Below are 16,142 nucleotides of genomic sequence, written 5' to 3' on the forward strand. Positions count from 1 at the left end.
CCAGGTACGAGTTTAGCGCTACGGCGTTTTGCACGAAATGTGGGTAGCGGTTTCGGGTAAGAGATGAGAACAGGAGACAAAGATGAACCATGCATTCTTTTCATTCCTTTATTTACTGTCATCCTACTCAACAAGATTGTATGCTCCCTGTGCTGGCATCAGCCCTGTCGGAATATTTTTATAAAGATTGCGAGAAAATTTTGAACCCCTCGCATGCAAAGTTCGAAGGTGCCGATGACAAAAAACTAGGGTCTCGGAATCTGCCCCTCCATGTTGGCGGCTGGCCAGGGGAGGGGGGGCGGTGGGGGTATTAAAAAAAAATGGAATGTCCCAATTCGGCTGTATCTTGGGAAGGTTTTTCCCAAATATTTTGTTGGGAATAGTGGGAGAAGTCCTATAACCATTTACGTTCATTTCCTTGTATATTAGTCGGCAATTGATCGCTGTAAAAGTTGCATATTGTATATCCAATTACTTTTTCCTTTTATATCCAGCATTTGCTGAAGGTTGCCAAGAACTTATTTACACTTGTAGGTGAGAGAATACATTTAAGACTAATGGATAGTTGTTAAACCGTGAACGGAACTGAAGTTGGTCTTGTGCGAGGAGGAAATGTTTTGCTGGATGTCGTTTCGTATAGGTAGGGAAATGGTTATGAAATAAAAGTTTATGAGCATAAAACAAAGGATGTGCAAGGTCAAGGACCTTCCAACATACATCTTAGCCTGCTTGTTTGTTTCTTTGATGTTTACCGGGTTTCATAACCATTTCCCTCCATTAACTATCGTGCAGGAGTCGCGCTACTCTCCGTCTCTGTTATCTGATAGCTACTTGACTAAGCGTACACTGTAGCTATAAATAGGTGATGCATTCTAAGACCTCCCTACACTGTTTTAGTAATGCCTTATTAGGTTTACCAATTTTTTTTTTTTTTTTTTTTTTTGTGGCAGATGATGTTAGCGTTTTACTGAGTGAAATCATGACAGAGGCACGCAATTTGACTAATGCCGAAAGGTAAAGATAAGTAAACAGTCGTATGTTAGCTTTGGCCTACTTGTACGCTTTCGGCCAATCAGAAGAGAGATAGTGAGTTCAATGTATAATAATAATGGTAAGCGAATTCAGGATTACTATTAGCTGTAAATTCAGTTTCAAATATAAAATGTTGTCACATCATATCTATTTTTGCTGGTTATTTATATATTTATTTTATTTATATTTTCCACTTTTTGCATTGTCTTTTATCAAACTGTCCCAAGTGCATGTTTCTATTTGTGTTTTATATAAAGAAATGCTATCAAACCTACCAAGCTAAACCTGGGTTAAGATGTAATCCCTTTGTCCTTGGTTTACTGCAATTTAACAACTGTTTCAACTCAGGACGATTTATTTTCACGTAGGTGCTCTCTGTTTCTTTGGGACAAAGAAAGAGATGAACTTGTTGCAAAAGTGTTCGATGGAGAAATTCCCTCAAATGGAGAAAAAGGAAAGGTTTGTGGTATATATGTAATGACAAATCACATTAAAATGCCAATTAATTGCTGGTATACATGTAATTCGAGTCCTTTTCAATTCGCCGGGAACTAACCATGTATAACTCTACTAGCCTTCTATCACGAATACCGTTCTCTCATTGGCTACGCTACTCACTATCTATTCTTTTGGAGATAGCGTGTAGCGTAGCAGTGTGCCCTTGTTAACAAAATGACGGCCGCTCCTTTGTATTTTGATGTGTCTCTGAAGAAGATTTAGATAAAGTTTTTAACTATCAGTAGATTTATAATGAAACAGTTATGTTATTTGCTCTCGAATTTCGTTGCGTGATAGTTGACTCGGGACTAAAATAATAAATACAAACGCTAAAACGTTGTCAGTGAAAGACGAACTGTATAAGAAGTGGACATAAGTTTGGTTTAGGTACACGAAAGTGCTCGTGGGAGGCGCGGTGGTCTCCATGGTTAGTGCGCTCGTCTCCGGATCGAGCGGTCCGAGTTCGAGCCCTAGCCAGGGACATTGTGTTGTGTTCTTGGGCAAGACAGTGCCTCTCTCCACCCAGGTGTATAAATGGTTACCGGCGAACTTAATGCTGGCGGTAACCATGCGATGGACTAGTTACTCCTAGTTGCTTCATGGTACAGAAACCGGGATAAGCTCCGGCCTGGCGGGCCACTTGGCTGGTATGCAGACTTAACCTACACGCATGTACTCGCGCGCTTAATGTTCTTTCTTTATCTCCTGCGTAATTTACTTTGCTTAATTTACTTTGGAATTGTTGTATTTGAAGCCTGACTATGGGAATGGGAAGTACTCGATAGATATATATGTGTGAACATTCAACAGAAGAAGCTTTTACTCCCGCAAGACACAACCAGTTTTAATTTGGCTTATATTACGCAGGAGCCAGAAGTAAGGATTCCCATCACGCAAGGAATAGTGGGACATGTTGCCACAACAGGTAAGAAATTGGGAACTACAATGCACTGATGTATTGCGCCAAAAAACAAAAAAAGAAAAATGTAAAAAGGTCATTAAACTTGTGGAAAGGCACATTCTATAATACAAAGTAAAAACATTCTATATAGAAGGTGCCTTTCCACAAGTTTACTGACCTTTTTGCATTTTCCTTACTGTAAAACCACCTCTTTACAACGATTTTGCTTTGTTATTAGGAAAGATGCTCAACATTAAAGACGCGTATAGCCATCCACTATTCTACAAGGGTCTCGATGAGAAAACCGGCTTCAGAACAAGGTAGAGGTTTGTTCGCTTTTCATATTCCTTTAAAAATTTGCTCATCATCCGTTACAACTGGTAAAACTATTTCTCAAACTCATCAATAATCCATCGAGTTTAAACATAGGAAATCATAACCTTGACGGTGCTTGGATATATGATCTTAATAAGCAGAGATTTTACGATTTTATTTCCGAGTTTTCTCCTTAGTTTTAGTTTCGATTGAGAAGATATATCAAACACTCAAGACAGTGTTTGACCACATTTCTAAACACCTCAAAGCTCGTCAAAAATACTCCGCCACACGTCGTATTTTCAACCTCTTCTCGGTGTTTAAAATGTGGTCAAACACGGTCTTTCGTGTTTGATATATTACATGGAACATACAGTGTACCTATAAATTGCTAGGGTACCTAAGCAGTATGAACCACACAGAATGTCAGACGAATACTTTGTAAATCACAAGTGAAGGCAATACGAAGTGCTTTTTAAGCTCTTGTTTGTTCCTGCAATAACCTAAATGGTTTTGCAATTGTTCCTCTTTGGAACGTTTGGAGGTTTAGCATTTTTGCGAACAAAATGCGGCACCATATACTACTATTTACTACATACGTAATAACATTCGACCAATTAGTAGGGGCCAAGCGTCTTTACTTATTGTATAAAATTGGTCAAGTTATTTCTTTTAATTAAAACGAACAACTGAACAGCTTGGTTCTTTTCGTTACTTTTTTTCAGGAATATATTGTGTTTTCCGATTAAAGATGAAGAAGGTGAGCAACGTATGTTGGTCTCAAAAAAAAATAATTTCGTCAAAGTTGGTTAGTACAATATCGAATTTTTATTTCTTTTTTTTTTTTTTGTCTTATTCCAGAGGTGATTGGAGTAGCACAGTTATGCAATAAAACAAATGGTATGTTAAACAAACTTTAGAGATTTTCAGTGTTTTTATTGATGAGTTGCTGTTCGGGAGAACACAAATGCTCCTATTTTGAAAATCTCCCAAGCGGTCACTAGCATTTCCGAAATCTTTAACCCTTTCGGAAAAGGAAACACTTTGCTTTTCGTGAATTCTACAAAGTTTAAAGCAATTATATTTCGGTTGCCGTGGAAATGTGGTGTTTATCACGATTAGCCACTGAGCCCATGGAGTACTGTAGCGTATTTACTTTACAGCATAAGATACGTATGGTTATGAGATCAGTTAGGAGCGGTGTTATGTTGATCTAAGGACTTCTATCGTTTTCGTTTGACAGGATCTTGTTTCACAAAGTTTGATGAAGACCTCACCAGAGCGTTTGCTATCTACTGTGGTGTGAGCATTTTCCATGTAAGTTGCCTTGTGATAACTTAGGTGGTTACTTATCTGTGCAAAAGTAATGCAAACGATAATCGCGGAATGTTTTGCTGGGCAGAAACGATGTATCGGTCAGCTACATCGGTATTTCATTAGGTAAAAACGGTATATCGCTCTGTGCAGACGATAAATCGTGCGGAACTCAGCAACACCAATATGGCGGCCGGAAAATGGTGTAAACATCTGGAACTTACTTTGGCTATCTAGGCGACTGATTATCAGTACTGAACAAACAAGCATTTACATAAACGCTTTTCCTAATGCTCTAACTTCTAAAGAGGCTCAAAATCACGAGATAAGTATTTCAACAAATTCGATCGTAGCCATGTGTCACGCACCTCCATAACCCTGAAATTCAAAATGCTCTGGTTTCCAAACGAAGTGCGCTATTTAGCTGTGAAGTTGTAAACAGATATAAATATGCCGCCTCTTATGCCTGATGAGGATGAAAACTTTGGCGGCTCTTTAGTTTTGGATTTTAGAAAGTCATGACGCCACGTGAAAACGATCTATATTGCGCAGCCTCGTACTTATGTTTCCGTTTCAAAATGATTTTTTTTACATGAATGTGAGGCAAAGGATGTATAAGTATTGTTATTCAAATTTAGGCGCCTTTCATGCAAAGGTCTATGATGGTGATAGGATAGGCCATTGTGATATAAAAAGAGCTTTTCACGTACGACCCGTATGATAACACATGCATGACACATGGGCATCCTTAACACGTTCCGTTTTACTTCAGTCACTTTTATACAAGAATGCCAAGGATGCGTCGCATAGAAGCCGCCTGTCAAGTGAAATGATGATTTACCATATGACGGTTAGTATAGGCGAATCTTTTCCACGTTAGCATGAACGATTCAGTTTCTGCTTCGGTATCTCTTTTCTTATTAACCTGTAAACCCGTTTAAACACTGTTTCTGACTGACGCTTTATTTCTGCTTGTTTTCCCATTCCCATGAAGGTCACCCAAGCTGAGGTGGATCCTCTAGTTAATAAATCAATTTCCACCACGCAAGAAATAAACCCACAATTTAGTCTTTTTACCTGTGCACCAAGAATTATCATTCCAGATTCGACGATTCCAGTAAGTCTCACGTGATTCTCCGTTCTGTTAATAATTTTTTTTCACTATATAAAATGATCCACTGTAAATGAAATTCAATGTTGTGCACCCCGTAAACGTTTTCCATTTTTAGGCGTGTCTTTGTATGTTTCAAGACCTTGGAATGATAGAGAAATGGAAAATTCCCAAGGAGGTGTTAGTAAGGTATGTTTTTGTGAGAATTATTTCATTCTAAAACTTAAAGTGTAATCAAAGTGGGTCTTTTTAGTTTTGTAATTAGTAGACGAAGCTAGCCAGCTAATGTATCATGCAAGCCGGCTTCTTTGAGGTGATTCCATCGAGAAAGGGGTGTTTAAAATTTATTTAAAATGACGTACTTGGTAATTAGATCATACATATTGTAAAAATGCAATCAATAATCTGACTCTGTACCACTCAAACCAATAGCTTGCTTACGCAATCACCGGTTGAAAACCGGGCTAATCATTTTTGCATAGTGTGGATGAGCGCTTTAATAAATTTTAAAACCCCAGGTTTTTCCTAAGGAACTCCAGGAATCAGGAAGGGGAACTATAATTTCTGAAAAAAAGTTATTTCTTGCATTTAAATTTGGTAGCCGTTCAACAAAATAGACTATTGTCTTTTAGTATAAATCTACTAGCGTTCTATCACGAATTTCTTTCTCTGATTGGCTACGCTACCCACTATCTATTCTGTGTTAGATAGTGAGTAGCGTAGCAGTGTGCCCTTGTTAACAAAATGACGGCCGCTTCCTAGGCGTTTTCGAAGTGTCTGTGAACAGGATTTAGATAAAGTTTTGAACGACTAGTAGATTTATACTAAAACAATTTTTCGCACTCGATTTCTATCGCGTGATCGCGCGATAGAAATCTCGAGCTCATAACCTAATTGTTTAACAGTGAGCTATTTGAATTGGAAAAAAAAATGCTAAAGACGAGTGCTTTACAGCATTCAAATAAAAATATCTTAGACCAGTAGTTTTTTTTTCCTTTGCATTTGTTAATCGTGATAAAATTTCATTTAAATTTATGCATTAGAAAACGTGCTCGTTTAGGTGAAAACGAACGTTTATTTCGAGCTCAGCAAAAAAGGAAATCTTGTATTATTGTGTGGTATACCTTGTCATTTGTGTTTGAACCTGTTGTCTGGTTCAGTTCAGTTTCTTCTAAACGACTGTCCTCGCGTCATCATGAACCTTTCATTTAAGGACGGTGCCTACTTTTGTTAGTGCGCACACGTTCTGCGCATTACGCAAGGCATGGTTTAAGCGCCACGCGCGCGCTGGGTTGACATGACGCAATCAACTACGCTACCAAGTACGCGACTGAATTGAAAGCAAAATTTTCCTACTGTGACCAAATCAAGTTTAATGAACATGTACTTTAACCAAGAACACCAGAACAGCAGCATATCGCTAACCACTAACTGTTAACGTCTTCCAGCTGAAACAATAGCTGTTATCTGTCGAAAATTATACTGAAATCCAATTGTAAACATGTACCTGCAGATGGCGTAGTGCGCGCGCAAAACAAGTGCGAGATGTGTAAACGTTTTACTTACTGGGGAGGTGACAGGAAAAAATGTAACGGGCACCGTAAAAAGTTTCAGAAAGGATCAATAACTTAAAAAAACGCGTGGTTACCCCTATATTTTATATTATGAAATAAAAGTGGCAAGCCTATTCGGCACGTGATTAGTTTCGGGTTGTGAGCAAAAGATATTTAGACTGTATTTTAGCTGAAACAGAGGAAGGCTGTGAGAGACGCTAAAAGTGCTGTTGCAACGATTTTGTTATTAAAAAAATACCAAAAATGATTTTTCTATGTCACCATTTACCATGTAGTTTTCAGATCTTTATAAATGTGTTCGCTTTTCTGTACGTAAAGGCGAATTCTAAAGAAAGCTGCGAAGAAATATCCTCTCCTTCTATTTTCAGAAAAACGCTGAAGTCAGCATTTTTGTTGAGATTCAAGGCTAATTATCTCGAAAAAATGCGTGGTTACCCCATTTTTTCTTTGTAGATTCCAATAGCCCTTGCAAAGAACTACTTTTCCCGCGTGGTCCTAACCTGGCGCAAAAACCTTTGTATTTAGTAGGCACCGTCCATAAGAGAAGTGAGACTGATTGCCATGCCCTGATTGCAGGTTCTTGCTAATGGTTAGAAAAGGTTACAGAAACCCTCCATACCACAACTGGATTCACGCATTCACTGTAGCGCACTTCTGTTACCTTCTGTACAAGAATGCAAAGATTAGCAGTCGCTTAAGGTAAGTCCAGGTTGTGTTTTAGTAGCCCTGTTGATTTTCTGCTATTCATTGTGTTTTCATATCCTTGCAGGGACATTGAGATGCTGGCATTATTGGTGGCTTGCTTGTGTCATGATATTGACCACAGGGGAACTACAAACTCCTTCCAGGTTTCTTCAGTAGGTAGACAATCCTGGTTTTCTTGTTTTCAAGTTGAGCAATTTCTTTGTTTCAAATTTGGTTTTGTTTACTTGTTTCCTGTGCTTGCGTTTGTTAACAGGGTTCCACGCTTGCAGCGCTATATAGTTCAAAAGGATCTGTACTAGAGGTACACGACAACAGCTTCACTTTACAATTATGTGAAAAACGTTTTAGTTTTGGTAACCCTATACAAAACGAAGTTTAAATTTTACCATGACCTTCTTCCCATGAATAATTAATGAAGATTACTTTAGTTTTCAATTAATGTTTTCCTTTTTTTTCTTCAGAGACACCATTTTGCACAGACCATGTGTATTCTCAACTCAGAAGGGTGTAATATTTTCAAAAATTTAACCGGCAAGGTATGATGCTTTTGTCAGCATTTTCAGGTGATGCACTCTTTTGTTGGCCCATCGGATATTATAAAATGTAAAGATCTGACACTACGCGCGTTCACAGTTGGTAGAACGACTTCGATAATCAACAATTAGATTATTCGCTCTCGAGTTCTATCCGGTGATAGTTGACGAGGCCGCAGCCCCAGTCAACTATCACGCATAGAAATCGAGAGCGAGTAATATAGATATATGTATTTTTAGTTTAAATCTATTAGTCGTTCAAAACTTTATCAAAATCCTCGTCACTACTTCACAGACGGTTTGTTAACAAGCCCACAATGCTGGGTTACTCACTATCCACAACAGAATAGATAGTGAGTAGCATAACTGATCAGAGAACGGCATTCGTGATAGAACGGTAGTAGATTTATACTAATTATCATTTGAAGTTTCACGTTTGCGCACTTTTGGGGCTTCATTTAAACTGTTTATTATTTTCTTTATATTTTTAGGACTTTGAAGAAGTGTTCAGCCTTATACGAGACATAATCTTAGCAACAGACCTCGCCCATCATTTGAGAATCCTTCAGGACATTAAAAAGATGGCGGAAGGTGTGTGTAATTAGTGTACATGTTCAGCGTTAAATACATCAGTTCACTGCCATTAAGACCGTGTCGATAGAAAACAAACCAACTATTCATAACAGACCTGATGTTCCCCTCTGGTTGTAGTTTCCTTACAGCTGTAGTACGTGTGTATTGCTTTGGCGTTGTGCACAGCCTTTGTATTCGACACAAACTCTGTGGTGGGGTAAATTGCCGTTGACTGACTGTCACATGGGGTATAGTTCCCATTGCATTTCAATCTAGTTTCCATGACCGTTTGACATGCTGACACCCCTGTTGTGTTCCAAATCGAAGAGGTCCATATTTAAGAAACTAAGAACCGTTGAAGGAGGCCTGAGGCTGACACTGGTTTGCTGTAATATTACCAACAAACACTGGACAGACCCTTGTCTTTCTTTTTGTACTGATTCTCTTCATTTTGTTCACAGATGGTTTTAATAGTAATTCTAAAGACCATCACACTCTCCTTCTGTTCCTCATGATGACGGCCAGTGATTTGTCCGACCAAACCAAGAACTGGGAGGGAACCAGAAGAACAGCGGTAAGCTAAATTAAGCGGGGATTCCTGCAACTAACTGGGATTCCCTTAGGCTACGGTTAGTCCCTCTTTCGCTTAGTCAATCGTGGGTGACGCGAAAGAAAACCGCGCAAGAAAAAAAAATGCCTGCGCGAAATTCTGGGGGCAAGAAGCGCGCGAGAGGATGGACCCTCCTTTCTTGCGTTTCTCACTCCCAGGATTTCGCGCGGCCATTTCTACCTGAAAAGTTATTATTTACGGGCACGCTTGACGGACTAAACGAAAGAGGGACTAATCGTAGTGTAAGATTCCCTCTGCCACTATGAAAACGTACTGAGCACCAAAACCTTGTTTGAGTAACAATCTGATTGCAAATGGCGTTCGAGGAATCTAGATTATTCCAGAATGATACTGGAAGCTCAGTGTCCTGTGAGGCCGAATCAAAGTCCGTGTGAAAACGAACACACAATATACAGAAGACTACACTGCCTCAACAACAACAACAGCAACAGAAAAATCAGCAACAATTATTTTGTTTTGAATATGGCTGGATTTTTCTTTATCCTTCTTTCCAATCTTGTCTAACACGATGGCTATTTTGACTTATTTTATTTATTTATTTTTTTGTGTGTGTGTGCACAGGATTTGATATATACTGAGTTCTTCTCGCAAGGTGATAAGGTAAGATCATTTTCAACTCGGTCAGCAGAGCACGCTTTGTGTACCTACTTTGCTAAATTAGAAGTTAAAATAAATTTCATTGCTTTCACGACTTTGGTTCTCTGTGAGGTACACTACCTTTATCCACAGCCTCGTTCCAAGGGCCTCTTAGGGGCGGGAAGGAGAATGGGAATGAGGCTGCCTTGGCCAGACGTCGTTTCTTCTCGTGTATTGTTGCTTCATGTTTGCTATTCTAGTTTTTGATTTTCTCTTTCGCCCCGTCAGATTTTACTAGTTTAATATACTTAATTTCGTTCTTTCTAGGAAAAACACATGGGGATAACACCGATGGAAATGATGGACAGAGAGCGAGCGTGCATTCCTAAACTTCAAATCGATTTCTTGGATGCGATTGCACTTCCTGTATACAGGTAACAGAGTAGAAGCGCGAACACGCGTTCTCTTGATCCTTATAACCAAAATCCCTTGTTGTTATTACTCACTATTGATAAATAAAGTTATGTCCAAAAACCTCTAGGAAGCCTTCTTCTCTAATTCTAATATTGCACGGGTGGCGTTGTCCCTTTTAATAGATCGTTTTCACTGTCACGCAATAAAAAAATAAATCGAAACCATCCAGTGGAAAAAGCTATGAAATTATGATGTTATAGAAGATAACTAAATGAGCCACTTCTCCAAGTTTTAGGCCTGTGCGTTTCCCCAAACTTTAGATATTCGTCGAAATGTTTCGCCGATAATTACAGAGCCCAATAAGAAAACGCCATGTTGGTGTACCTCCGTGGTACACCAATATGGCTACCGGAAAATAGTGTAAACATCTGGAACTTACTTTGGCTATCTAGGCGACTGATTATCAATACTGATCAAACAAGCATTTACATAAGCACTTTCCCTTATGCTTTAACTTCTAAAAAGGCTCAAAATCATGGGATAAGTATATATTTTTCGACAAACTCGATCATAGCCTTGTGTCACGCACCTCCATAACCCTGAAATTCAAAATGCTCTGGATTCCAAACGAAGCACGCTATTGAGTTGTAAAATCGTAAACAGATATAAATATACCGCCTCTTGTGCCTGATGAGGACAAAACTTTGGTGGCTCTTTCGTTTTGGATTTTAGAAAGTCATGACGTCACGTGAAAGCGATCTATAGGCCACTTCCGAGTTGCCTTTTGCCTCTGTGTCAAAACGAGTCTTCGCGCGAAACCATGCATGTGGAAATGTGCTTCGCCTGCATGTTCACTTTCATGCAAATCAAACTCATTTTCATCAGCAAGGTTTTGCACTAGGACTCGTTTTGAAACTGAGGCACGCGCAAGGTAACACGGAAATGGCCTATTCTTTTTGTGGTAGAAATGATTTAATATTTGTATACTGGCCTCCAGGTTGCTGTCTTCTCTGTTACCGGAGACTCAAGTTGTTCTGGACACGGTTCTGTCCAACAGACGGAAGTGGCAGAAGGCACAGGAAGATGGCGATTACGTCTATAGGCCGGTGGCCACTGCCGACAAAGAAGTGCACATTGCAGAGAATGGAAATGCGCCTTCTTAATAACGTTAAATTGACGCAGTTTTGAGAGCGATTTCTCAAACAAACTAGTCTAGCAGGACGCTTGATTAGCTTATCATCACGTCGACGTTGGTGAGGTAGATTTAATGATGCTATTTTAAAGTGACACAAGTGACGATTAGGCAGTGTCTGCACTCTGACGCCGGAGAAACTTCAAAACGTAGCTCTATTTATACGGTTTGGCCCGCCGTCCTCACTAATCCGTCTCGAAAACGAAGCTTTTCGAAAACGATCTTCAAACCGGAGGCATTGGAAAACGCTGGCTTTGCGTTTTAGTGTAGCCGGAAAACATTTTGAAATCGGAGCTTTTTGAAAACGAAGTAAAGTTGTCACCATAATCTTGTGATTCTTTTGCCTAGTTTTCTTCAAGCACAGATCCAAAAGAAGCGGTGATTGATGCGTTTTTGAATTCCTCCAGCGTATGGTGGACTGGACGCAGAACATTTTATGCGTTTTCAGGGTGAAACCTCCGTTTTCAAATTCCTCCGCCGTAGTGTGGACGGGGCCTTGGACTCGCGTAGGTTCTGTTTCATTGCAGTTTATTGGCTGTTCAAAAAGTCAAAGTGCTAAACGTCAGTTGGACAAGCGTTGAATTACCGTATCAATCCCACGTAGATAATAAGGTGATTATCGTTTTCATGTAAGTTGAGGGGCGAGGCTGTCTCGAACAATTGCTGACAAAGTTCAAAGTACAAACAGAAAAAGAGTGTGCATTAAGTTGATGAGAATATCGGCTTATTAATAACATAAATTATTGCGCTGCTCATGATGGTTCAAATCACAATTAGAGGACATTTTATTATTGTGTTCCTCGTGATTAAAGTATTCGATAAAACTATTATAATTTTGAAATGTCGGCAGAAAAGAGAAAAATGAACAAAAATTGGCGTTGCAGTCTTTCCGTAACTGGTCTTTCTCGTGAAGCCGTTGCACGTTTTGCCCACGTGCCAGTGTTTAACTTCTCCTAACCGGTCCAATACATTTCTTATGGTTCAAACTGGGAGAATTTGTCGCAGTAGTTTGTCAGAGACACTTTTTTCTTTCGTGATTTTGTCGTGAATTCTCCTAAACTGTGTTCGTGGGTATGTATTGATATTGTGATAGGAAATTTGATGTTGATAAACTGAAAACTTCGGTTTAAGTTTTTAAGTTCGTCGTTCGTTCTGTTTCAATCTCAACCATCTTCTTAATGTATCTTTGGTTTAGAGAGGTTGAGAAAGACGTTTACGTTAAGTAAACGGAAAAAAGTTGTGCACCAAAATGAGGATATTTATATTTGCTTTGAACAGGAGATTTAATTTCTGTTATTTTAAAAAAAAAAAAAAAAAAATCAGATCCAATTTTTCCTGTTTGCCTTAAAACGTCATTCTTGGACCTCGCTATTAGTTTCTTCTTGTTTACGTTTTTGACGTTCCTTCGGATTTGAAAGAAATTTGACAGTAGTTATTTAATACACAATATCGTGGCAAAGCGACTTTAGGTAACTTTATGGAAACACAGGAAAAGTTTTGTTTCGTCATCTCTTGGCTCACTTGCTGCCATTGTTTGAATGTGATGCTGTTTTTATCAGCTCTTAGTATGAAATATGGATCGTTATTATATGACAGGGTAGTCTTGAGTTAAATCCAATCGGACTGATTGGTTCTTTGTTTATCGGTATTTTGTCATACCGTATATTTTGTTTTGTTTTCGAGTGCCAATAACAAACTTCTTGCTATCAGCCTAGCTTGCTCGAGCCGTACAGAGGAATATTGGCCCTCGGTCGTTTTTGTGCGTTCGTTTCTGCTATGAACTCGGGCAAATTTTTTCCCGTACGGCCCTCGCGCTTGGTTAGTAAGAAGTCCATATTTATCAGTTCATCAGTGTCCTTGCAAATGGAGTTGCATATTTTTCTCTTGCAGTTCTTTTGACTTCAACTCACTTAAAGTTTAAAGCGCGCGAACAATTCCGCACGGTTTTTGCGTTTGGAAACGCCTGTTGTAGCATTGCTTTGCTCGTTAAAAAATGATTAATATACTGATGGGCTCAGAGTAGAAGTAAAGGTTTCTTTATGGTTAGAAAGTTTATCCACATAGATTAAATTAAGTAAATAAATATTCGTAATGAGATAAAAATATATAAATTTACGTCGTAATGATTTCATTTTTATGAGATGTATTAAATTCAAATTGATTTTTACAGCTTTAAGGTAGGTAGTTTCTCACGAGCGAGAGAGTTTTTCCCATTCTCGAATCCCTTGGAGGGGTTTGTTGGAAGATCAGTGTTTTTCTCCGGCTTCTGTAGGCTTATGTTTTTTAGACGTCGTCGCAGCGACTTGTCACATAAAGTAGAGAAGCTACTGGCCCAAATTTAGTCCACACGACGAGAGTCTCGATGGAACTCGTCCCTTAACGTACGGGCCTGTTTATCCCAGGAACAATTTGTCCCTAGGATAAGTTCCACGGACAATTCCTCTCGTGTGAACCCGCCTACTTTCCCAATTTCATAATTAAGTAATGGAATTTGAAATCATTTTAAAATTTTAGTTCAAAGAATTATCTCGATCATATACATGTACAACTATATTAGACCGCTTGTACATATATTCTCATTGTGAGCGATCTTTTCTACCTATAAGCGACAGTTATATTATCTTTCACTGCTCCAATTGCAGGAATTAGTTTTGCATTCGATAAAAAGATTGGCACGCGGGTGCGAGTTAATTTGTGCCGGTTGTTGTTTTCCCCCTTGGTATAAAGTATTAAGACATTGTTTAAGGCACAAAGTAACGTTACATTTTATTTATTTAATGGAAACAGGCGTAAAACTGTAGCGATGTATCAAAATTTATGGAATGGAATAAAACCTCTCCAAGTTTTATTTTACGTCTAATTGTATTCTTTGATTCAGTGCCGCTCAGGTGGTCAGAATGATTTTCATTAAGTGGTTCCAAGGTCAAGCATTGGAATCTCTTTCGGTGTAAGTTCATGTAGGGCTAGCAAGTGTTTTGTTTCCTTTTTGGAGTCACTTGAAAAAAGTATGCTTGAAAAGTTCACAGGATGGAAGCCTTATATAAGGCCGTGGAATGGAATAAGTCCGTGTAAAATCTCCAGATACCAAACAGGGCTTGTAAATCGAAATTCAACGACTTAGAATTCCTGGGGAAAAAAAACATTGGGTCAACACTCATGAAAAAACCAAGCGAACTGTTTGACTGATTCCACGTACTAGAACTTATAGACTTAAACAAATGTGGCAGGTATTCGCTGAATCTCAGCCATTACAATCTAGGGGTCTCTTTTTTTAAGGGATGGAGTCCTTGAAAAATTCGAATTGTGTCCTGGATGTCCTAGAATTTTTAGTCCATAGAGAGTAAGAACTCTCTGCCAAAGGTAAACCTATATGAGCAGCGAAAACACTGACCTCCCACTTTGACCATTCATTCATAAAGTCGTGGGAATGTGGTCAGTTATAAATGCATTGATGTGCTTTGCATAGCTGTGGAATCGTTTGTTAGTACTCGAAAGTTACTGCATGGAAACACAGACTTGCACAAGGGTTTATAGAAACTCTTTCGCAAGTTCTTTCAAGAAAAGTATTGGCTAGTGACATTTTATGTGGCTATGCTTTGACATGGAGTGTTTGCTTAAGTTATAAACGTTACAGTGCAAGGGATTGAACTTGTCGGGAGTCGGGTTGCGTTCATAGAAAAATCAATTTTTAAATCTTACAGGACCCCTTTGATAACAGTACTTTATAGTACTGATGGGTTAATCCTGTCTAAAGATTCGTTATTATTATTATTTTTTTTTTAAGCTGTTAACCGAAAAGGAGTTTCGCCACGGCAGAAAGGTCCGACAGTTCCACGTTTAGTAATTACGGTTCATTCAATGCGGACGAATTCACTTCAATTGCTGTTGTCGTTGTTGCCTTTGTTGCCCAGACAGCTGGTCATTTAGCGGAGCTAAACGTGGTAGAGTTTTCAACTTTACGGAAGTTTTGGTAAAATTAAATCAGTAAGCTATTGCTTCATTGACAAACAATCTGCCAAAAAAAAAAAAAAATAATAAAATAAAATAAAATAGCAAACAAAATACACTTCAATTGCTGTTGTTTTTGTTGCCTTTGTTGCCCAGACAGCTGGTCATTCAGCAGAGCTAAACGTGGTAGAGTTTTCAACTTTACGGAAATTTGGTAAAATTAAATCAATAAGTTATTGCTTCATTGACAAACAATCTGCCAAAAAAAAAATTAAAATAGCAAACAAAGGAAAGAACACGATCATTTAGGCGACCATTGCCGTTGTGCATTTCCGCGCGGGTCCTTTGAAACGATATTGTTCCCACGTGAAAACAGGATGTAGAGCAAATTAAAATACTATATTTGATTAAAAACTTCGTATTCTTTTTTTCGTTGAATTTGTGTTGTAATTTCTGGTAGCATATTGAGGTATTGCAGAATCAAAACTTCTTGAGAGAAGTATGAAATAATGAGAAATATGTTAGAGTTTCTTAAATGCTGTAAAGGCAGTTTGGAGAGTAACATCAGTGTTAGTGGTCTGAAATCAACTGATGAACGGGTTTTCACCGAATGTCTTTACACCACTTAAACACTCTAAAATATTTCTCACCCTTTTTTGAGCGTTGCGAAGCAAAAATGAAATTTATGGATTAGAGCGGTTTTCAGTTGAGTGTCGAAAGTAATCAAGCAATTACTTTGATTTTGGCAAGTTTGGTTTTACTACGGTTTGAGATTGAGTAGTCTAATTGGTGAGTAATTAGTTTGGTTTTGGTTTTACGACACCT

General features: G+C 38.6%; 1 protein-coding gene across 2 annotated transcripts in view; it reads left to right on the forward strand.

The window, feature by feature from the left end:
- The window catches only part of LOC110055598 (cGMP-dependent 3',5'-cyclic phosphodiesterase-like), a 35,943-nt gene extending 21,721 nt beyond the window's left edge, over positions 1-14,222 (forward strand). For both annotated transcript variants that reach the window (XM_089272577.1, XM_089272576.1), the window contains exons 15-34: positions 495-534; positions 951-1,014; positions 1,401-1,491; positions 2,398-2,455; positions 2,670-2,751; positions 3,472-3,506; positions 3,608-3,646; positions 3,990-4,063; positions 4,833-4,910; positions 5,055-5,177; positions 5,290-5,360; positions 7,322-7,444; positions 7,515-7,602; positions 7,704-7,751; positions 7,912-7,986; positions 8,475-8,574; positions 9,018-9,130; positions 9,749-9,787; positions 10,091-10,197; positions 11,175-14,222. In XM_089272577.1, coding sequence (XP_089128703.1) covers positions 495-534; positions 951-1,014; positions 1,401-1,491; positions 2,398-2,455; positions 2,670-2,751; positions 3,472-3,506; positions 3,608-3,646; positions 3,990-4,063; positions 4,833-4,910; positions 5,055-5,177; positions 5,290-5,360; positions 7,322-7,444; positions 7,515-7,602; positions 7,704-7,751; positions 7,912-7,986; positions 8,475-8,574; positions 9,018-9,130; positions 9,749-9,787; positions 10,091-10,197; positions 11,175-11,340 — 1,614 coding nt within the window. In that variant the 3' untranslated portion in view covers positions 11,341-14,222. The remainder of the gene's footprint in view (positions 1-494; positions 535-950; positions 1,015-1,400; positions 1,492-2,397; positions 2,456-2,669; positions 2,752-3,471; positions 3,507-3,607; positions 3,647-3,989; positions 4,064-4,832; positions 4,911-5,054; positions 5,178-5,289; positions 5,361-7,321; positions 7,445-7,514; positions 7,603-7,703; positions 7,752-7,911; positions 7,987-8,474; positions 8,575-9,017; positions 9,131-9,748; positions 9,788-10,090; positions 10,198-11,174) is intronic.
- The last annotated feature ends 1,920 nt before the right edge of the window (positions 14,223-16,142 follow it).

Source organism: Orbicella faveolata, unplaced genomic scaffold (assembly GCF_042242905.1).
Source record: "Orbicella faveolata isolate gen_17 unplaced genomic scaffold, um_ofav_v1 contig_35, whole genome shotgun sequence".
Classification (NCBI taxonomy): domain Eukaryota; kingdom Metazoa; phylum Cnidaria; class Anthozoa; order Scleractinia; family Merulinidae; genus Orbicella; species Orbicella faveolata.